The sequence below is a fragment of the Salmo salar genome, chromosome 10 (assembly GCF_965601325.2).
Source record: "Salmo salar chromosome 10, fSalSal1, whole genome shotgun sequence".
NCBI classification, from domain to species: Eukaryota; Metazoa; Chordata; class Actinopteri; order Salmoniformes; family Salmonidae; genus Salmo; species Salmo salar.
The window spans coordinates 26,977,154-27,001,409 of NC_138300.1; the positions used below are offsets into that span (position 1 = coordinate 26,977,154).

The window sequence follows — 24,256 nt, forward strand, 5'->3', positions numbered from 1 at the left end:
GACTATATCTAGTGGAAGGATGAAATAGTATGAATAAATTAATCAAAATAAGGTTTTTAATGAAAATATGTCAATCGTTATTTGAATATGTTGGTAACTCGTTGTATAAAAGTGAAACTAAAGTGAAACCATTCTTCTAAAACGTTGCCCTATTGAATAATGCAACCAAACCATATTACACTTAAGTGATAATGCGGTTCGTCTCGGGCCTAACAACACCCGTGCCAATATATCCTCCAAACACCGGCTTCTCAGGCATTAACACTTAATATGGTTTGGTTGCATTATTCAATAGGGCAACGTGTTAGAAGAACGGCTGACCAAGAGTGTCGGATCGCCAGCCACAACGAAAGGTAAGACAAGGATGTAATGTGAATTGAAAAGTAGAATTCTCTTTCGCCACACTGCTCCTCTCCTTCATATCTCGTAGTGGGAACAGGGCCCAAATTGAGATAATTAGATTATTTCTGTTATTTATGCAGTAGTTTTAAGAGCACTAAACGGGCAAATGTGTAAACATCAATGAGTTAATTAGAATGTTGCACTAAAAACTCAAGGTAGAGATATTTTCATGTGGAAGACCTGTTGTCAACTTTGAATGGCTAGCTAACTTCAACGGTACAGCCTGTAGCAGTTAGCTGCTGCCTCTTTTCTAGTGACGTGACTAACTGGCAGGTTGGGCTTTCATCAGCCCCTTCAAAGGCACAAAATGTAAACAGTAGCTGCTTACTAATGAGAATGGAAGACAGCTTTCATCCATAAGCAAAAAATATGAACCAAATGAAAATTTAAACACCTCAACCCTTACACACACTCTTCACATTTTGCTGCCTTAAAATTAAAGGGATACAACTTTTTTCCCCTATTGATCTACACAACCTACTCCACATTTTCAAAGTGAAATAAAACATTTCCAAGGCAATAAAAATGTCAACGAAGATGTCTTGATTGCGTCTCTTCATACCCCGGAGTTGATCCTTTGTGGGAGCACCTTTGATTAAGATTAGATTAACATCACTTTATTGGTCAATTACACAAAGGTCCAACCAAAATTCTACTTCCGCTTTTAACCCAACCCCTAAGAAAGAGACACATCAGTGGAGACTCCTCAGAGGAGGAAGGGGAGGACCATCCTCCACAGTGAATTTCATAAAAACGTTAATTGTAAAACATTAAAAAGTTATATTTTTTAGATAAAACTATACTAAATATAATCATGTCACCAAAGAACTAATTAAAACACACTATTTTGCAAATAACGTCTACAGTAGCCTGAACAGCACTCTGTAGGGCAGCACCATGGTGTAGCCGGAAGACAGTTAGCTTCCGTCCTCCTCTGGGTACATTGACTTCAATACAAAACCTAGGAGGCTCATGGTTTTCACCCCCTTCCAGAGATCTACACAGTAATTATGACAACTTCCGGAGGACGTCCTCCAGCCTATCAGACCTCCAACCAATCAAAGGAATCTAGTACTGAAAGCATACGCGTCAGCTAGCTAGCACTGCAGTACATACACTGTGGTGAGTAGTTGACTCAAAGAGAGAGAAAGACAATAGTTGAACAGTTTTCAACAAAATAGAGAGAGAGAGAGATGTCATTTTTTTCACTTTCAGTTTCATTTAATTAGCTAGCAAATGCAGCTATGACTTAAAAACACAAGGTAAGCTTTTGTTATTACAAAATTATTGCCACCGGTGCCCGCCGGCGTAAGTGCTTACTGACTGCACACTAACGTTATCGCATGATTGTAGCGGGTTTACTAACGCGTTAGTTCTATTAGCTATGATGACTATGACGTTACTTTAGCTAATATGGTGACAATGATGTAGGCTGTGTGTAGTGGTTTGGCTTGGAAAGTTTTTTTCGCCTGGTCACATACAGCTGATGTGTTGTGCATTGAAGTCCACAAGCGAAGGGAAGAGGTTAGACGAAGAGAGCGCATAGATGTGAGAAGGAATGCAACGTGGCTGCTATGAAAGTGAACTGTGTTTACGCATGATCAGGGGTGTATTCATTCTGCCGATTCTGTTTAAAAACGTTTCTTAAACGGAAGCAAACGGAACAAAACAGGGATAAACATACCTGAATTTGTCCAATAGAAACTCTTGTTTGCAACTGTTGGACTAATGATTACACCCTATATCAGCTCAATGCAGGCAAGAATGTGCAAGGCGGTATTGAATGTCACTGACTGTCCAAATCGGTTTCTCAACCTGTGTGCACCTACGTTGAAAACTTTAATTCATAGACTAGGTTGTAGCAACCTCATGATGGGTATAGGGAAAATGAGAGTATCATGTAGTAGCCTAAACCTATCGCTGTTACATTGAACTGGGTGAATGGAAAATGAATGAGAGTCATCCAATATGCTGTAATAGAAATAAGGCCATGCTATTGAAATAAAAATCTTCCTCCCTCGCATTAAAACGGCACTAACCGCCACTGACACACATACAAGGTTTTTGGAGAGGTGCGGGGGGCTCCGACACTGGGCGCCCAGGAGCTATTGTTGTGTGGGGGAAAGTGCCTTGCTCAAGGGCACAACAGCAGGCAATGGCATCTAGGATTTGATACCAGAAACCCTCCAATTGCCAGCTCAATTCCCGCCAGATGTTTCCCGTCGGACCCGGGATTCACTGGCTCACCACTTGAACTGCTAGGCTACCTGCCGCCCTAGCAGCCATTACAGCTGTGAATAATTTTAAATAAGATTCTACCAACTTTGCTCTATAAATTATAAACAATAAATGTATCCTTTTTAGATTGAATTTTTAAGGTAGCAAAATGTAAAGAGTGCGTGAACGGTGTGTAGACTTTCACTAGGCACTATATGCAAAAAGGAAGCCGTCAACTCCAAATCAAATCAAATGTTATTTGTCACATGCGCCGAATAAAACAGGAAATAAGGCCATGCTCATGAAATGCTTACTTACAAGCCCTTAACCAACAATGCAGTTCAAGCAATAGAGTTGAGAAAATATTTACTAAATAAAATAAAAGGTAACACAATGAAATAACAATATCGAGGCTATTACAGGGGGTACCGGTACCGAGTCAATGTGCGGGGGTATATGTTAGTCGACGTCATTTGTACACGTAGGTAGGGGTAAAGTGACTATGGATAGCTAATAAACAGCGAGTAGCAGCAGTGTAAAAACAAAGGGGGGGTCAATGTAAATAGGCCGGGTGGCCATTTGATTAATTGTTCAGCAGTCTTATGGCTTCGGGGTAGAAGCTGTTTAGGAGCCTTTTGGACCTAGACTTGGCACTCCGGTACTGCTTGCTGTGCGGTAACAGAGAGTCCATGACTGGAGTCATTGACAATTTTTGGGGCCTTCCTCTGACACCGCCTGGTATATAGGTCCTGGATGGCAGGAAGCTTGGCCCCAGTGATGTACTGGGCCGTACGCACTACCCTCTGCAGTTTCTTATGGTCGGATGCCAAGCAGTTGCCATACCAGGCGGTGATGTAACCGGTCAGGATGCTCTCGATGGTACAGCTGTAGACATTTATGGGGATCTGGGGACCCATGCCAAATCTTTTCATTCTCCTGAGTGGGAAAAGGTGTTGTCGTGCCCTCTTCACGACTGACCTGTTGTGTATGGACCATGATAGTCTGTTGGTGATGTGGACACCAAGGAGGTTGAAACTCTCGACCGGTTCCACTGCAGCCACGTCAATGTTAATGGAGGCCTATTCGACCCTCCTTTTCCTGTAGATCACGATAAGCTCCTTTGTCTTGATCACATTGAGGGAGAGGTTGTTGTCCTGGCAGCACACTGCCAGGTCTCTGACCTCCCTATAGGCTTTCTCACCGTTGTCGGTGGTCAGGCTTACCACTGTTGGGTCGTCAGCAAAGTTAATGATAGTGTTGGAGTCGTGTTGGCCATGCAGTCGTGGGTGAACAGGGAGTACAGGAGGGGACTAAGCACGCACCCCTGAGGAGCCCCACTGTTGAAGATAAGCGTGGCAGATGTGTTGTTGCCTACCCTTACCACCTAGGGGCGGCCTGTCAGGAAGTCCAGGATACAGTTACAGAGGGAGGTGTTTAGTCCCAGGGTCCTTAGCTTAGTGATGAGCTTGGTGGGCACTATAGTCTTGAACGCTGAGTTGTAGTTAATGAATAGCATTCTCATACAGGTGTTCCTTTTGTCCAGGTGTGAAAGGGCAGTGTGGAGTGCAGGAGAGATTGCATCATCTGTGGATCTGTTGGGGCGGTATGGGAATTGGAGGATGATGGTGTTGATGTGAGCCATGTCCAGCCTTTCAAAGCACTTCATGGCTACCGACGTTGGTGCTACGGGGCGGTAGTCATTTTGGCAGGTTACCTTCGCTTTCTTTGGCACAGGGACTATGGTGGTCTGCTTGAAACATGTAGGTATTACAGACTGGGTCAGGGAGAAGTTGAAAGTGTCAGTGAAGACACTTGCCAGTTGGAGAGCGCATGCTCTGAGTATACGTCCTGGTAATCCGTCTGGCCCCGCGGTCTTGTGAATGTTGACCTGTTTAAAGGTCTTGCTCACATCGGCTACGGAGAGCGTGATCACACAGTCGTACGGAACACTGGTGCTCTCATGCATGCTTCAGTGTTGCTTAACTCGAAGAGAGCATAAAAGGCATTTAGCTCATCTGATAGGCTCGTGTCACTCGGCAATTCGCGGCTGGGTTTCCCTTTGTAGTCCGTAATAGTTTGCAAGCCCTGCCACATCCGACGAGCGTCAGAGCTGGTGTAGTAGGATTCAATCTTAGTCCTGTATTGACGCTTTGCCTGTTTGATGGTTTGTCTGTGGGCATAGCGGGATGTCTTATAAGTGTCCGGATTAGTGTCCCGCTCCTTGAAAGCAGCAGGTCTAGCTTTTAACTCGGTGCGGATGTTGCCTGTAATCACTGGTTTCTGGTTGGGATAAGTACGTATGGTTACTGTGGGGACGATGTCGTCGATGCACTTATTGATGAAGCAGGTGACTGAGTTGGTGTACTCCTCAATGCTAATGGATGAATCCTGGAACATATTCCAGTCTGTGCTAGCAAAACAGTCCTGTAGCGTAGCATCCGCATCATCTGACCACTTCCGTAATGAGCGAGTCACTTTTACTTCCTGCTTTAGTTTTTGCTTGTAAGTAGGAATCAGGAGGATAGAATTATGGTCAGATTTGCCAAATGGAGGGCAAGGTTGAGCTTTGTATACGTCTCTGTGTGAGGAGTAAGAGTTTTTTTCCCTCTGGTTGCACATGTGACATGCTGGTAGAAATTAGGTAAAACGTATTTTAGTTTGACTGCATTAAAGTCCCCAGCCACTAGGAGCGACGCTTCTGGATGAGCATTTTCTTGTTTGCTTTTGGCCTTATGCAGCTCTTTGAGTGCGGTCTTAGTGCCAGCATTGGTTTGTGGTGGTAAATAGACGGCTATGAATACTATAGATGAAAACTCTCTTGGTAGATAGTGTGGTCAACAGCTTATCATGAGGTACTCTACCTCAGGCGAGCAACACCTTGAGACTTCTATAATATTAGACATTGCGCACCAGCTGTTACTGACAAATAGAAACACACCCCTACCCCTCATCTTACCAAAAGTAGCTGCTCTTTCCTGACGATGCACGGAAAACCCAACCAGCTCTATATTATCCGTGTCGTCGTTCAGCCACAACTCGGTGAAACATAAGATATTATAGTTTTAATGTCCGGTTGGTAGGATAGTCTCGATCGTTAATCAGACAGTTTATTTTCCAGTGCTCGTTGAGCAATAGAATTGATGGCAAAAGGGGTTTACCCACTCTCCGACGAATTCTCTCAGTCTTTTCTTCACACGAATGACAGGGATTTGGGCCTGGTCTCGGGGAAGCAGTATATCCTTTGTGTCTGACTCATTAAAGTACTCAGTTCGGACTCAGTTCAAGGTGAGTAATCGCTGTTCTGATGTTCAGAAGCTCTTTTTGGTCATAAGAGACGGTAACTGCACCATTATGTACAAAATAAGTTACAAACAATGCAAAAAAGATGGGCAAAAGAACACAGACAATGGACAGAGGAACTCTGCCTTGAAGGCCAGCATCCTGGAGTGCCTCTTCACTGTTGACGTTAAGACTGTTGTTTTGCGGGTACTATTTAATGAAGCTGCTGGTTGAGGACTTGTGAGGCGTCTGTTTCTCAAACTAGACACTCTAATGTACTTGTCCTCTTGCTCAGTTGTGCACGGGGGCCTCCCACTCCTCTTTCTATTCTGGTTAGGGCCAGTTTGCACTGTTCTGTGAAGGGAGTAGTACACAGCGTTGTATGAGATCTTCAGTTCTTGGCAATTTCTCGCATGGAACAGCCTTCATTTCTCAGAACAAGAATAGACGAGTTTCGAGTTTCAGAAGAAAGTTCTTTGTTTCTGGACATTTTGAGCCTGTAATCGAACCCACAAATGCTGATGCTCCAGATACTCAACTAGTCTAAAGAAGGCCAGTTTTATTGCTTCTTTAATTAGCACAACAGATGTCAGCTGTGCTAACATAATTTCAAACGGGTTTTCTAATGATCAATTAGCTTTTTAAAATTATAAACTTGGATTAGCTAACACAACGTGCCATTGGAACACAGGAGTGATGGTTGCTGATAATGGGCCTCTGTATGCCTATGTAGATATTCCATTAAAAATCATCCGTTTCCTGCTACAATAGTCATTTACAACATTAGCATTGTCTACACTGTATTTCTGATCAATTTGATGTTATTTCAATGGACAAAAAATGTGTTTTTCTTTCAAAAACAAGGACATTTCTAAGTGACCCCAAACTTTTGAACGGTAGTGTATGCAATTATAATATCAATAGAACCAAGTCTTTATGCAGAACTCACAGCTAGCCTATATGTGAAATGTGAACATAATCTTCATAAAACACAAGAATCGTGCAATTGGTAACAGTGATGAACTTAGTGAGGTGATATATTTTGTTATTATATAATTTGCTCACTACATTAGATGCAGTTTCTTATTGATGACATGGCTTTACAGTATTAACAATAACATGCACACTTACGTTGTAGATGTGAGTAATTGTCCATTGGGTTGTTCTATAGAATTTATTTCAATCCAATTGTAATTCCAAAACCGGGCAGTAGCCTTCTGTGACAGGTATGTGCAGAGGTGAGTAGACTATTCAAGGAGCACCAACCCATGGTGCGGTTTTCCTTTCAGTGGCAAGGAATAAATGGGTCTCTTTCAAGACAAAACAAATGAGCATCCACATGCTGACCATAACACGTTAGACTGTAAGCACATCATAAAATAGTATTCCTATTCTAATAGCAGATTTCAGGTGATAATAGGATATTGATCAAGATGCTGCGGGTATGCGCTTTTTATCACTGTAAACCGATAGATGAACACCCAGCCATTGCTCCCCATACTTTTATCAAAGGGTTCAAATTCAATCCCGTTTACCGAGGTGCACAAACACGGCAAAAAGACACGCGATTATGCCGGGTTTGATAAATTACGCTCATTGGGTGATTCCGTTATCGAATTTCGAGGCAGGTACCGATTAGGTCCTCTGCCCTCCACGAAAAATTCGATGTCCTTCTCGGTGAGGGAACTCGTAGACTTCTCACGAATGAAATTAAATGAGCGTTTCCTCCTCTCGCATCGACACGAGAGAGGAGGAGGCAGAAGAAGGGAGGTAGAGGGAGGAAATGAGGACTAGATGAAGATGGAACGAACGGGGACGCAAAAGGAGTGGTCTGTGTGCATGCGAGCGCGTGAATAAAGTGCGCGGCAGGGAAACAACTGAGATAAGATAAGACCAGAATACACCGTTCATAAAACTAGAAACTACACTCCTGTCTGACCACTGCTCCACCGCCACTCTAGAATTACACAAGAGCCTGCCCAATGCTGTGTGTATAACCCTTGCATGTCTGTGTTAACCAACAGTGTAGCCCACTTTCAATGAAATAAAAGTCCAATATTGAGGTTTAATACAGAATTTTTTCAGCCTACTATTGCATGTTGCTTTCGTCATTCCTCTTCCAGACAGAAATTTGGGCAAGCAATCTCAGCACTCTCTATAGCAGACACACAGAGGAATGGTGAGAGCACAGATCACATTGGGCTTCTTTGGAAAAGCTACTGCATCAGTAAAGAAAACTGGATTGAGGAGGGCTTGTAACCTGTTGTTATACTTAGCTGCTTTAGTCTTAATATTTTTTTGATGCTTTACAGTATTCATTATGCTCTATGTATTAGGGACCACTGAGAAAAAAACGTAAATGTTTTAATAGGGCATAGTTTACATTGCACTGAGCTCAGAACTCAAGGAAAACACACAAAACAACAGCTTTGTTAGGATTCTAACTGACAGCCCAAACTACAGTGCCAAATTCCTCATTGAATGATGTCTGTAAACCAGCTCTTGAGAGATGACTAAATCTCCTATGACTTTTCATTAGATATCCCTCCATACATTGAAGGACAATTATTGGAATTTTTCCATACCATGGCCAGCCAGCCAGTAGGCCACAGTATATGGGATAAAGTGCTGGAATGGGGATAGAGACGAGGAGTTACTAAATGGATTACACACTCAGATTGATATTGGAATGTTTCAGGCTGTATGGGATGTGGTCCAGTAATAGTAGCATATCCAGTCTGGTCCATAATTATTGTCACCCTTGGTTCCCGTGGCTGTGCCCTTCCCCGTTCACGCCTTAGATAGTCGACCATTAGGGTCAGGGTTTGTTAGGGAGGTCACCGCTCCTCTGGGCATGGTGATGCAGAGGGGTCACAAGGAGAGAATTAGTCTCTTCCTTATTGACTCTCCTGCGTTTCCCGTGGTGCTGGGCCTACCCTAGTTAGCTTGTCATAACCTCACTGTTTCTTGGCCACAGAGGGCTCTCACGGGGTGGTCGCGAGAGTGCTCAGGTAGGTGTTTAGGGGTTTCCGTTGGTGCTACTACGGTGGAGAGTCCAGACCAGGTCTCCACCGTGCGCATTCCCCCTGAATATGCCGATTTGGCTCTCGCCTTCTCCAAAAAGAAGGCGACTCAATTACCACCCCATCGACGGGGCGATTGTGCGATAGACGAGATTTTCAGGGACCTGCACGGGCAGGGTGTAGTGGTGTATATTGACCGGGAGCTGTTGGCTGTCATCAAGGTCTTGAAGGCGTGGATACATTGGCTTGAGGGGCCTAGACACCCTTTTCTCATCTGGACTAACCACCGCAATCTGGAGTACATCCAGGCAGCGAGGAAACTGAACCCTCGCCAGGCAAGGTGGGCCATGTTTTTCACCCGTTTTGTGTTTACCCTTTCCTACAGACCAGGCTCCCAGAACGTGAAGGCAGACGCATTGTCCCGGCTGTATGACACAGAGGAGCGGCCCATGGATCCCACTCCCATACTCCCGGCCTCCTGCCTGGTGGCGCCAGTAGTGTGGGAGCTGGACACAGACATTGAGCAGGCATTACGTGCAGAGCCCGCTCCCGTCCAGTGTCCCGCTGGGCGTCTGTACGACCCGTCTGCTCTTCGTGACCGGTTGATCTATTGGGCCCACACGTCACCCTCCTCTGGTCATCCTGGGATCGGTCGGACAGTGCGCTGTTTGAGCGGGAGGTACTGGTAGCCTACCTTGGCTAAGGATGTGAGGGTTTATGTTTCCTCCTCCTCGGTGTGCGCCCAGTGTAAGACTCCTAGGCACCTGCCCAGAGGTAAGCTACACCCCTTACCCGTTCCACAGTGGCCTTGGTCGCACCTGTCGGTGGATTTTCTGACTGATCTTCCACCCTCACAGGGTAACACTGCGATCCAGGTCCTTGTGGATCGTTTCTCTAAGTTCTGTCATCTCCTCCCTCTGCCCGGTCTCCATACGGCCCTACAGACTGCGGAGGCCTTGTTTACACACGTCTTCCGGCACTACGGGGTGCCTGAGGATATAGTGTCTGATTGGGGTCCCCAGTTCACGTCTAGGGTCTGGAAGGTGTTCATGGAACGTCTGGGGGTCTCAATCAGCCTTACTTCAGGGTTTCACCCCGAGAGTAATGGGCAGGTGGAGAGAGTGAACCAGGATGTGGGAAGGTTTCTGCGGTCCTATTGCCAGGACCGGCCGGGGGAGTGGGCGGCATTCGTGCCCTGGGCCGAGAACTCACTTCGCCACTCCTCCACTAACCTCTCTCCCTTCCAGTGCATACTGGAGTACCAGCCGGTTCTGGCGCCTTGGCATCAGAGTCAGACCGAGGTTCCTGCGGTAGACAAATGGTTCAGGCGCGCGGAGGAGACATGGGAAGCTGTCCGTGTTCACCTTCAGCAGGCCGTGACGTGCCAAATGGTGAACGCAGATCACCACCGCAGTGAGGCCCCGGTGTTCGCACCGGGCTCTCGACCCGAAACCTGCCCCTCCGCCTGCCCTGCTGGAAGCTGGGTCCGCGGTTTGTGGGGCCATTTAAAGTCCTGAGGAGAGTGAACGAGGTTTGTTATAGGTCACAGCTTCCACCTGATTACCGTATTAACCCCTCGTTCCATGTGTCTCTCCTCAGGCCGGTGGTGGCTGGCCCGCTCCAGGAGTCTGAGGTGCGGGAGGTTCCTCCGCCCCCTCTAGACATCGGGGGGGCCCCGGCGTACTCCGTTCGCTCCATACTGGATTCGAGGTGTCGGGCAAGGGGCCTTCAGTATCTCGTGGAGTGGGAGGGCTACGGTCCTGAGGAGAGGTGCTGGGTTCCGGTCGAGGACGTGTTGGACCCTTCAATGCTGCAGGAGTTCCACCGTCTTCGCCCGGATCGCCCTGCGCCTCACCGTCCGGGTCGTCCCCAAGGCCGTTGTCGACGCGCTGCTGGAGCCGCGTGTCAAGGGGGGGGGGTACTGTCACGGAGGTCCAACAAGGTCCCTCTCCTTGTTCGGGCGGCATTCGGCGGTCGAAGTCACCGACCTTCTAGCCATCGCTGATCCACTTTTCATTTTCCATTGGTTTTGTCTTGTCTTCCAGCCCACCTGGTTCCAATTCCATCAATTACATGTTATGTATTTAACCCTCTGTTCCCCCTCATGTCCTTGTCAGTAATTGTTTCTTGTAGTGCTTATGCACGGTATGCTGGTATTTACCGGGTTTTGTTTGACCCATTTATTTGTATTGTTCTGTTTACGGTGGTTTATGAATATTAAACGACACCGTTGTAAATCAGTTTTCACTCTCCTGCACCTACACCTGACTTCTCTGCCGCCAGTACGCACCTCGCTATACTGAGAAGGTGAGTCCAGGTGAAAGCTATGGTCCCTTATTGATGTCACTTGTGAAATCCACTTCAATCAGTGTAGATGAAGGGGAGGAGACAGGTTAAAGAAGAATTTTCAAAGCCTTGAGACAATTGAGACATGGATTGTGTATGTGTACCTTTCAGAGGGTGAATGGGCAAGACAAAATATTTAAGTGCCTTTGAACAGGGTATGGTAGTAGGTGCCAGCGGTTTGTGTCAAGAACTGCAACGCTCCTAGGTTGTTCACGCTCAACAATTTCCCGTGTGTATCAAGAATGGTCCACCACCCAAAGGTCATTCAGACAACTTGACACAACTGTGGGAAGCATTGGAGTCCACATTGGCCAGCATCCCTGTGGAACGCTTTCGACACCTTGTAGAGTTAATTGAGGCTGTTCTGATGGCAAAAGGGGGGGGGGGGAGAATTGCAACTCAATATTAGGAAGGTGTTGTTAATGTTTTGTACAATCAGTGTATATTTCTATTCTATGAGTTTGAATAATACTATGAAATTGTGCAAATTATGATCATGTACTTTTAGTGTAAGATCTGTTTGAAAAGACCACCTGAACCTTCAGTTTGTTTGGCTGGGTGGGGTTTTTGGACCACCTCAAGAATAACGAAAACCCCAAACAACAACAAAAAATCCCCCTAAACTAAAGGGAGGGAAGGGAGGGTAGGGTGGCTGCCGTCACCGACGGCACTTGTGCTACACCCCCCCCTCCCCAACCCACCTATGCAGGTGGTGGTTCAGGCTCCGGCCTATTGTCCTCCAGAGTGCCGACCGACCCGATCAGCCTCGGACCGTAGGCAGACTCCCCCTGCTCCGGATCATGGGCAGACCTCCTCCTCTCCACCCTGTATGCAGACTCATCAATTATACAGTTAATCAAAATTCCTTTTAAATTGTCAGGCTTACTCAGTTCAGGGTTGCTGCTAAACTCCCTTGGATTTGGGTCATCGGCAGACTCTGGGCCGATGGGCCACTCTGACTGATCCTGGCCGATGGGCCACTCTGGCTGATCCTGGCCGATGGGCCACTCTGGCTGATCCTGGTCGATGGGCCACTCTGGCTGATCCTGGCAGTCGGGCCACTCTGGCATCTCCGGGCAGTCGGGCCACTCTGGCATCTCCGGGCAGTCGGGCCACTCTGGCATCTCCGGGCAGACGGGCCACTCTGGCATCTCCGGGCAGACGGGCCACTCTGGCATCTCCGGGCAGACGGGCCACTCTGGCATCTCCGGGCAGACGGGCCTCTCTGGCATCTCCGGGCAGACGGGCCACTCTGGCATCTCCGGGCAGCTCTGGCGGCTCCTGACTGACGGGCAGCTCTGGCGACTCCTGACTGACGGGCAGCTCTGGCGACTCCTGACTGACGGGCAGCTCTGGCGACTCCTGACTGACGGGCAGCTCTGGCGACTCCTGACTGACGGGCAGCTCTGGCGACTCCTGACTGACGGGCAGCTCTGGCGACTCCTGACTGACGGGCAGCTCTGGCGACTCCTGACTGACGGGCAGCTCTGGTGACTCCTGACTGACGGGCAGCTCTGGCGACTCCTGACTGATGGGCAGCTCTGGCGACTCCTGACTGACGGGCAGCTCTGGCGACTCCTGACTGAAGGGCAGCTCTGGCGACTCCTGACTGAGCCGACGCACTGGAAGCCTGGTGCGTGGTGCTGGTACTGGGGTTATCAGCCTAGGAACACGCACCTCCAGGCTAGTGCGGGGAGCGGGAACAGGACGAGTCAGACTGGGCTGACGCACTTGAAGCCTGGTGCGTGGTGCTGGTACTGGACGTGCCAGACTGGGAACACGCACCTCCAGGCTAGTGCGGGGAGCGGGAACAGGACGAGTCGGACTGGGCTGACACACTTCTGGGTCCGCACGAGAGACAGGAACTGGAAACACCGGGCTATGGAGGCGCACAGGCGGTCTTGATCTTACCTCCTGCACAACCCGTCCTGGCTGGATGGAACTAGTAGCCCTGCACGAGCGGGGTGCTCGTACAGGGCAGACTGGGCTATGCAGGGGCCTGATGGTTGCCGTGCGTAGAGCGGGAGTTGGGTAGCCTGGTCCTAGGAGGCGTACCGGCGACCAGATGCGCTGCGCAGGCATCCTCCTACCAGGCTGGATCCCCACTCTAGCACGGCACCTGCGAGGGGCTGGAATAACTCGCACCGGACTGTGCGTGCGTATGGGCGAGATTGTGCGCTCTTCCGCAAAACATGGCGCCCTCCACCTCATACGCTCCTCCATATAATCACGGGTAGCTGGCTTCTGGCTCTTCCCTGGCCTAGCCAAACTACCCGTGTGCCCCCCCCCAAAAAATTATTGGGGGTGCCTCTCGTGCTTCAACGCCAGTCGTGTTCCTCGGTAACGTTCCCGGTCCTTACCCCATTTTCTCCATGGGCCCTCTCCGGCCATAATCTGTTCCCATGTCCATCTTTCTCGTTGGTCCAACTCAATTTCCCACTGCTCCTTACAATCCACCTGTTGCTCCTTCCTCTGCTGCTTGGTCCTTTTGTGGTGGGAGATTCTGTCACGGTTGTCGTTGGGAAAGGAGGACCAAAATGCAGCAGGTATGTGGTTGCTCATCTTGAACTTTTATTAGACTCCAAATGAACACAAAAACAACAACACGAACTCACGAACAACGAACAGTCTTCTCAGGCTCACACACGCTAGACAAGAAACAATCTCCCACAAAACCTACACCAAACAATTACCCATATATAGGACTCTCAATCAGAGGCAACGAGGAAGCACCTGCCTCCAATTGAGAGTCCCAACCCCCCCATTAACCTAACATAGAAATACACTCACTCGACTAAACATAGAAATACCTAAACATAGAACATAAACCAAAACCCGGAAATAATAAATCAAACGCCCTTCAACAAACACACCACCCCGAACCACATAAAACAAATACTCTCTGCCACGTCCTGACCAAACTACAATAACAATTAACCCTTATACTGGCCAGGACGTGACAAACTGATTACAGATGGATGGTTGAATGCTTCAAGCTATATGGATCAAGTCCAGTAATAGTAGGCTAGAATATACAGTATATTAGGCTATTATTGGCTTCTAAATATTAGGCATCTAAATGGCTGCATGAATACCCTTTTACCTTCAGACAGGCAACATTTACTTTGGCTATGGTGTAAATACAGTCATTGCCAAATAAAGGAGAATGCTTGCCACGGGTGTGTATTGTTGTGTTGTCATCACATGCACTGCAAAACATAATAAAAGGCAATTATACACCTTCATACACCAGAGAGACTATAATCCAACCCACAGCAGCTATATTATGTTTCAACAACTAACTATACATTTCCGTTTTATGATAAAAATACATACTGTCAAAACATGTCTATTGAAAGACTGGACTCATTTGCACACTCTCTTGATTAAATGTATGTAGAGTAAAATGTCTGAACACATTATAAAACTCAGACTCTTGTAGAGGTATTGTGAAGTATTTTAGTGTTGCATGCAGATATTACATCCTTCTTTCCTTGGTTACTATGGAGACATTATGACAAGAATCCCTGTAATCCAAGGGCAAATAATAATAATAATACATTTTCATTAAAGTTATCTCAAAGCTCTACTGAGGGGGGAAAAAATAGCATTACATACAATAAAAATAACATACATTTACAATCAAGGCAGTTAAAGTAGTAATAGTGGGCTAAATGCTAATTACATTTTAGATTGGGACTAGGACTATGAAAAAGACAGTCTGTAGAAGTGGGTTTTAAATCTCCTATGACTCTTTATTAGATCGCCCTCCATACACTGAAACAATGATTGGAATCTTTCTATACCATGGCCAGCCAGCCAGTAGGCCACAGTATATGGGAAATAGCACCTGAGACATGGAGTTACTAGATGGATACACACTCGGATGTTGGAATGTTTCAGGCTGAGTTGACATGCACATGATGCAACATGTGTTTTTATTCATTACAAATATTATTCTACACACCAAAATGTATAATCATCCTTGTCATACATCATACTACAGACTGTATGTCACAAATTACAATTGCTTCACAAAATCTATATCCAGTAGCTTAATTTATCCTCTTAACAGGCAACTGCAGCGGAATCCTGTCAAGAGTCAGTGTGCAGCAGGTGGGACGGAGTCAGGCGCAGGACACCGAGAATGAGTAATAAAGGTCTTTACTCAACAAAACAACAAAATATTCCACGTAGGGAAACAAACTCAGCTCACAAACATACGCGACAGCTTAACAGGGAACAAACATGCACAAAACCAATGGGGAAACCAGAGGGTTAAATAGGGAAAACTAATTAAGAAATGGAAAACAGGTGTGTACAATGAAGACAAAACAAATGGAAAAAGAAAATGTGGATCGGTGGCAACTAGAAAACCGGTGACGACGACCGCCGAACGCCGCCCAAACAAGGAGAGGGACCAACTTCGGCGGAAGTTGTGACAAATCCACTATAAGAATTCTATAATTTCCATCTGTAGTTCTATTTCACCTATTGGACCTATCAATCTGGTCTTGGTATGACTGGATGATATTATTGATTAATAAATGTATGATATTGGGTTGACAGGACCCTTACTATGCATCTCATCTCATGATGACCAATCTTTGAGGTCTATGCACCAATGACCATTAGCACACTGACATAAAAGCTTTATGTCATTGTATAGTGCTGTCCATTGAGAAGCCCCCTGGTGTTTCCAGTGCAGTGGACTTCACAGATGGACTCAATACCTCCCCAGAACCTCATTCATCACCATTACACCCCTCTCTGACAGCAGTCTACCCCACAACACTGCACAGTCGGCAGGAGACAGACAGTCAGCACACAGGTGGCTGTTAGAGCAGAAATAAAACCAAATAATCCCTTGTTAATAAGTGATGACATACAGATATCGAATCAGCAATCTTTACAACCCTCAGATAGTTACCCAGATCTGAGAAAACCATATTTATGCTCCTTAGTGAATACATTTCCCATGTAGTATAGACACAAACAGCCCCTGGGCCTTGGAAACATGGAGGTGTCTGATTGCCTTCATTTGCATTTGGTTCTTCATTTGCAACTGTCTCAGTGAGATTGGTCAGGCCCTGCCTGCTTCGTTGAAGATGTTTCCAGGTCTGTTCTTTGATGTTGAGAGCAGAGGCCTGATGCTGTACGCTGGTGGAGTGCCTTGCCAATGTTAACTAGCTTTCCTAGTCCCCACAAAGAGGGTCTCTCCAGTCGTGCTGCACTTGCTGTCAGACTGCCTAATTGAATCGGACACTTCTGAAGCAGTGTTGAAACAGACCCTCTCCGATCGTAGTGCACGCTGGGGTTCCACCTGGGAATGTCTGCCTGTGATGACGGGGGGTTTGGCTTCGGAGACAAGACCATGGAGTGCATCTTATTACAAAGGGTTCACACAGCAGTTATGTCACTTGTTTGATAGCTTAATTATCATGTAATATCCCTATGCAGCAACCACACTCACAGAGCATATCACAGAACATTAAACCAGAACATAGACTCTGTTTATATTCATATTTATTTTCATCCTAATGGCATTTGTCATGCTCAGAATTGATTATGGATAATGAGTGACACTCTGAAGGTCAGTAAACTAGCTAATCATTCTCACAGGATTATGAAAATCATCCTCTGGCTGTATCTAACAGAGGGACAGCTATGAGAGGACAGTGTACCATATAGTAGGTATTCACTGGGTTGGACAGACAGAGAGAAGAGACAGATAAGAGTTTGTGTTAACAGTGTTAGTAGTACATTTTCATTGATTCTTTCCTCAAAGGGAACAGCCTACAAACAGTCCCATTTGACTTTTCACAAATGACACCGTTATCTAATTGTTAACATAAGCATGCACACAGTCCTTAAATAAACAGATAATACATTAAGTTGAACACATTCATCATTTTAGTTATACAGCTAATAGATTTTAACATGTTTCTAGTCTCTGGTGACCGTTTTTCCACCTACAACCTACAGTATGATATTGCACTGGGACTGGATACTCTGAATGAATCAGAACTAGGCAATATCTTTGCATTCATTTCCTCCATCCTGACAGCTACCCCAGGCTTTAGAGAGCATTAAAGTAACTATCCAGTGAACATCTCACATTTAAAAGCTCATATTCTGTTAACACATGCATAAATAATGTTGTTGACTCATTCTATACTCGTATTTGTGGCCAATGCTTAAATTGTAGAAAAAACACTCGTACAGGTTACCCATTTGCACATGCAGTGAAACAGGACAAATATAAGCACCCCCTATTTGACCTTTGACTTTTCTGTTGTTGGGGTATGCCCACACCATTCCAACACAGAAAACTGCTTTTTAACATACTTAATTACAATTTTATTGATGGAAAACTACATGTATTTCACTCATATTGTTAATAATTATAGGTCATATTTCATAGAAATCTGGAATCACTGGAGAGTTACTTTAAAAAGAACAGATCGCTTTTGTCATTTTCAATCTGTGAGAGTAATCCCACCAGAATTGCCATATCATCTCAAAGCAATTTTACCTGAGGTTGCCTGTAGTTTTAGCACAAAGGTAAACATTAAGACAAAGATCCCTATGCTATTCAATAAAAATATAGCTGTCACTTACAATTATAGCTCTACAATTAAATGTAGACTACTCAAAACAAAAAAATAATAACAGGTAAAATAAATGGGGTTTCATTTTCCACTTCCTGCAGCGCTTGCCTAGACTAATGAAACCCCATGAAACTGAGTTGCATTTTCTGCTTATGATGGGGAGGAAGGATAAGACAAGGAATACATACTTAATCAAATATGAAAATGGACCTACTATGGCTAAACATACACAAATAATCTCCCACTCCCCCTCTTACCTCCCCCCTCTCTCAGAAGTCCAAAACTTTCTCCAACATTGAACCTGAGTGTCAGCACTTCTGCTTGGATATGAATAAATGAATTCGATTATTTTCCACAGGCCCTTTCATCAGCATTTCAGCCCCTCACCTTTGGGAAGGGGAAGTCAATTTGTGTCTTCTCAGTTCACTATGGCTGCAGCAGCCCAGCCTGGCTCTCCAAACCTCATCGAATTAACATTGGTGCAGTGTTGTCAGTGATCAGTACAGAAACCCTCCCAAGGACCATTAATACAAAGGCTGAGAATCAGGCTCTGATACTTTAATACCCTCATTAATTATGATCATTTTATACCACAACTTCAGGAAGTCCACCCTTGCAAATCAATGTTATCAATATGGGGTTTATATAATTCTGGGGCGCACGTTTCCTTCACTGATGAACACAACACAGAGCTTCTTCTCTCATGCATAAAATGTTTACCAGCATCAAACAAAACAAGTCATTAAGGTGACACATTTCCACCTCATTAATAAAACCATACAACAATATATTATAGAGTAAAACCATTACCAGGAGGCTTCAATATATCCTGTATGTATCAGTGGAGGCTCCTCAGAGGAGAAAGGGGAGGACCATCCTCACCAGAAAATGCCATAAAAAAATAAATAATGAAACATTAAAAAAGTTATCCATTTTAGATAAAGTTATACAAAATATATTCACGTCACCAAATAATTGATTAAAACACACTGTTTTGCAATGAAGATCTACATTAGCTTCAACAGCACTCTGTAGGGTAGCACCATGGTGGAGCCGAAGGACAGCTAGCTTCCATCCTCCTCTGGGTACATTGACTTCAATACAAAACTTAGGAGGCTCATGGTTCTAACCCCTTCCCATAGACTTACACAGTAATTATGACAACTTCCGGAGGACATCCTCCAACCTGTCAGAGCTCTTGCAGCATGAACTGACATGTTGTCCACCCAATCAAAGGATCAGAGGATGAATCTAGTACTGAAAGCATAAGCCACAGCTAGCTAGAACTGCAGTGCATAAAATGTGGTGAGTAGTTGGCTCAGCTTTCAACAAATTCATTTCTTCAAAAATGGAGGAGCAAGAGAGAGAGAGAGAGAGAGACAGCTATATTTCATAATTCTTTTTTCACTTTCACTTACTTAGCTAGCAAATGCAGCTAACTAGTTTAGCCTACTGAAGCACCCAGCTTAAACAGAGAAATGCTATGTTAGCTAGCTGGTTGTGACTATCCAACACTGGAACTCTTCCAAGTAAAGGTAAGCTTTTGGTTTTACTAATGTATTGCCACCCGGGCCTGCCGGTGTAACAGCTAAATTTCTTACTGGCTGTACACTGTACTGCATGGTTGTAGCAGGTTTACTAACGCATTACTTCTATTAGCTATGTTGACTATGACGTTACTTTAGCTAATATGGTAACAACGTTGTCGAGTGTGAGTAGCGGTTATGATATGAAGGTTTGGCTTGGAAAGGTTTTTTGCCTGGTCACAGACAGCTGATGTGTTGTGCATTGAAGTCCACAAGTGAAGGGAAAGGTGAGAGGAGAAGAGGGTTTAGGGGCGAGAAGGAATACAACAAGCTGTTGATATGTGGCTATGAAAGTGAACTGTTTGCGTGTGATCAGGGGTGTATTCATTCCGCCGATTCTGTTGAAAAACGTTTCTTAATCAGAAGCAAATGGAACAAAACAGGGATAAATATACCTGAATTTGTCAAATAGAAATGCTCGTTTGCAACTGTTGGACTAATGATTACACCCTAGATCAGCTAGATGAAGGCAAGAGTGAGCAAGGCAGTATTGAATGTGTCACTGTCTGTCAAATCGTGCTTTCGACCTGTGTGCACTTACGTTGTAAACTTTCATTCATAGGCTAGGTTGTATCAATCTCATGATGGGTATATGGAAAATGTGAGTATCATGTCGTAGCCTAAACCAGCTGATGTTACGTTGAACTGGGTGAATGGAATTTGGATGACAGTCATCCAATATGCTGTAATAGAAATTAGGTCATTCTCGTAAAAAAAATGAACGGCACTGACCGCCACTGTTATGTATGTAGCTGTATTGTATTGTATTGCCGAATACAACCTTACAGTGAAACGCTTACTTACAATCCCTTAACCAAAAATGCAGTTTTAAGAAAATATCTTTAAAAAGTATGAGATAAAAGTAACAAATAATTAAAGAGCAGCCGTAAAATAACAATAGCGAGGCTATAGACAGGGGGTACCGGTACAGAGTCAATGTGCGGGGGCACCGGTGTCGAGGTAATTGAGGTAATATGTACATGTAGGTAGAGTTATTAAAGTGACTATGCATAGATAATAACAGAGAGTAGCAGCAGGGGGGGGGGGGGGCAATGCCAATAGTCTGGGTGGACATTTGATTAGATGTTCAGGAGTCTTATGGCTTGGGTGTAGAAGCTGTTTAGAAGCCTCTTGGACCTAGACTTGGCGATCCGGTACCACTTGCCGTGTGGTAGCAGAGAGAACAGTCTATGACTAGGGTAGCTGGAGTCTTTGACAATTTTTAGGCCCTTCCTCTGACACCGCCTGGTATAGAGGTCCTGGATGGCAGGAAGCTTGGCCCCGGTGATGTACGCACTAACCTCTGTAGTGCCTTGCGGCTGGAGGCTGAGCAGTTGCCACACCAGGCAGTGATGCAACCAGTCAGGATGCTCTCGATGGTGTAGCTGTAAAACCTTTTGAGGATCTGAGGACCCATGCCAAATCTTTTCAGTCTCCTGAGGGGGAGATTTTGTCGAGGTTTTGTCGTACCCTCGAGGTTTTGTCGTACCCTCTTCATGACTGTCTTTTTGTGCTTAGACAATGTTAGTTTGTTGGTGATGTGGACGCCAAGGAACTTGACGCTCTCAACCTGCTCAACTGCAGCCCTATCGATGATAATGGGGGGCGTGCTCGGTCTTCCTTTTCCTGTAATCCACAATCATCTCCTTTGTCTTGACCACGTTGAGGGAGAGTTTGTTGTCCTTGCACCACACGGTCAGGCCTCTGACCTCCTCCCTATAGGCTGTCTCATCGTTGTCGGTGATCAGGCCTACCACTGTTGTGTCATCTGCAAACTTAATGATGGTGTTGGAGTCGTGCCTGGCGGTGCAGTCATGAGTGAACAGGGAGTACAGGAGGGGACTGAGCATGGAACACCTGAGGGGCCCCCGTGTTGAGGATCAGCGTGGCGGATGTGTTGTTACCTACCCTTACCACCTGGGGCGGCCTGTCAGGAAATCCAGGATCCAGTTGCAGAGGGAGGTGTTTAGTCCCAGGGTCCATAGTTTACTATGGTGTGGAACACTGAGCTGTAGTCAATGAATAGAATTCTCACATAGGTGTTCCTTAAGTCCAGGTGTGAAAAGGCAGTGTGGAGTGCAATAGAGATTGTGTAATCTGTGGATCTGTTGGGGTGGTATGCAAATTGGAATAGGTCTAGGATTTCTGGGATAATGGCGTTGATGTGAGCCATGACCAGCGTTTCAAAGCACTTCATGGCTACAGACATGAGTGCTACGCGTCGGTAGTCATTTTGGCAGGTTACCTTAGTGTTATTGAGCACAGGGACTATGGTGGTCTGCTTGAAACATGTTGGTATTACAGACTCAGACAGGGAGAGCATGCTCGGAGTACACGTCCTGGTAATCCGTCTTGCACTGCGGCCTTGTGAATGTTGACCTGTTTAAAGGTAAAGGTGTAGAAGGGATAGGTGAAATCGATGGAAAAGAGGAATAATAGCTTGTGAGTCACAGGACTATGCTACATCTCTTTCCTTTTCCATTGGATTAGTGGATCATTTTAAGCTAGAAGAACAAATGAATGCCAAAGAGATCTTCCTAAGAAAAGAAAATGAGAAATAATGCCAGCGTGAGCACAAATCCACTAACAAATCATTAAAACTCCAAAAAGAGCTTACACAACTAAACACACACACACTCAGAGTGTGTGCAATGGCGGCCTTCTCTAGCATAATGAGTGCCTTAGACCCAAAACTTGAATTGGGCCTTTCGTCAAGGGGCCTAGTGGTCTGGAAAGCAGATGAACATGTATCGTAATGCATACTCTGAGCAGGCAAGGACAGGGACAGTGGTATAGAGCAGTGAAGTGGCCTAGCTGGACACTGAAATCACAGGACACTGAGGTCTCTCAGCCATGTATCACTCATTGATCCCTGAACATTGACTCCTCCAGCCTTAAACAACCTCCCACAGAGTCTCCTCCCTGCACATAAAGATTACATACAGGGAAAACGATGGGACTGGAATCGACCACATTGTCGGGGGCATGTATAAGTGATATATATGTGTGGGTGCTGCAGCCCCGGTAAAGCGTATAAATTCCTCACTGGTTCCATAGAAGTCAAAGACATTTTTCACCACGTCAATGTCGCCTACTATACATGCCACCAGCGGCGTTTGACACACTCAGAGTGTATCTGAGGAAAATGGGTTCTGATCATATGTCCAGCTGTATGGAAAAGTGGTGCCCCCCTCTTTTACGCTACTGCTACTCTCTGTGCATCATATATGCATAGTCACTTTAACCATATCTACATGTACATACTACCTCAATCAGCCAGACTAACCGGTCTGTATGTAGCCTCGCTACTTTTATAGCCTCGCTACTGTATATAGCCTGTCTTTTTACTGTTGTTTTATTTCTTTACTTACCTATTGTTCATCTAACACATTTTTTTGCACTATTGGTTAGAGCCTGTAAGTAAGGTCTACACCTGTTGTATTCAGCGCACGTGACAAATAAACTTTGATTTGATTTGTATTTTGAAAATATAGAAAACAAAGCGAGACTAGTATAGGAAAACATGTATAGGAATTATTGAATACACCCTGCTGTGTTTCCTACCATAAATCTTGAAATACATTACCACAAATAGGTGACAGTGTGTTTAAAGGAGATTTGGAGTTAAATAATGAGCACATATAGGTGTTCTTATTGCTGTGTTTGTATAATATGATGCTAAATAAACAAAATGAACCACTTTTTAATCTTAATCTGCCTCACTTCTCAATGGGGATTGTTCTTCCCCATACTGCACATCAATTCTACATCTGCACTGGAGAAATCTCAGCCTTGCACATCCTCACCACTTGACTTCCCTATGGGCTCTCTGTTTCCATGGAAACCCCATCCTGTAGCTAGCTCGGTGGAGACAGATCAAATACCTGAAGAGGAAGTGGAGGACAGATGGATTAGGAGCTAGGCCTGGCAGGATGCTCCAGCTAAGACAAATAATGACACAGAGAATCAACACGGTTTATATGGTTTAAAGGGTTCCTCTTGGTCTACACAAGTTAGAGTAGGAGATTGATTTATTAAGGGAGGGGAATGAAGCAAGGAGCTAGGGGGTTAAGTGGGAAGATACTCACTAAAAGCTGAAACATTAACAGCACCGTTTCCTTGTGTCTCCCTGATGCCTTGTGAGTAATAGGTGAGGGTGTACAAAATTCTCAACCAGTGGGTTTTAAATCTGGATAGAACATGTCATGCTGTGGTGCTCCTTCTCATGTCCTCCTGCAGCTGTTACAGGGCGCATAAGGCTGAACGGTTGTGTATACGTGGAAATATATTAGCGAGGCCTGTGTCTTCACTAATCTCTGTTGTTTAAGACAGTCTTCTAATTAATCTCATTGTCTGTCTGGCATAACAATTCCTCTTGGCAAGCAAACCCTTTAAGTATTCCAAGATCCATCTCTGGAGTATTCCGATGAGACCCACTCTTATTGGTCTGTTGCTATTGTTTAATGATAAGGCATGATTCATCCCATTCAGATGCAACATTTATCATCTTTTAGGCTCCATATGCGTATCATATTAAATATTTATATTGGAACGGGCAGTTATATTTAGTTTATTCTGCTTTGTCTCCTCTTTCCCAAGGAATAAAACAGCATTTGGCTGAGCAGCAGCAGCAAGGTCATCAGACATTGAGCAGAGGCTATTGAGTGCAGTGTTTATGAACGTTACCCAGAGAAGTGACACTTGTGCTGGAGGAGCGGAGCGTAACTTCATTATGCCATCTGCAGACACAGTACATTACAGAGGAGTGCAGAGAGCTATCCGATGGCCTGCA

At 45.3% G+C, this 24,256-nt stretch overlaps 1 protein-coding gene across 10 annotated transcripts in view; it reads right to left on the bottom strand.

Annotated features, from left to right (window-relative positions):
• Nucleotides 1-24,256, bottom strand: part of LOC106613881 (leucine-rich repeat-containing protein 7) — a 175,880-nt gene that overhangs the window by 88,166 nt on the left and 63,458 nt on the right. For 6 of the 10 annotated variants that reach the window (XM_082956851.1, XM_082956850.1, XM_082956843.1 and 3 more), the window contains exon 1: nucleotides 7,030-7,718. The exons of 1 other annotated variant lie outside the window; for it this stretch is intronic. In XM_082956851.1, coding sequence (XP_082812977.1) covers nucleotides 7,030-7,054 — 25 coding nt within the window. In that variant the 5' untranslated portion in view covers nucleotides 7,055-7,718. Of the gene's footprint in view, nucleotides 1-7,029; nucleotides 7,719-24,256 lie in introns of those variants that run through there. 3 more of the 10 variants (XM_082956846.1, XM_082956847.1, XM_082956849.1) reach the window with 1 other exon arrangement.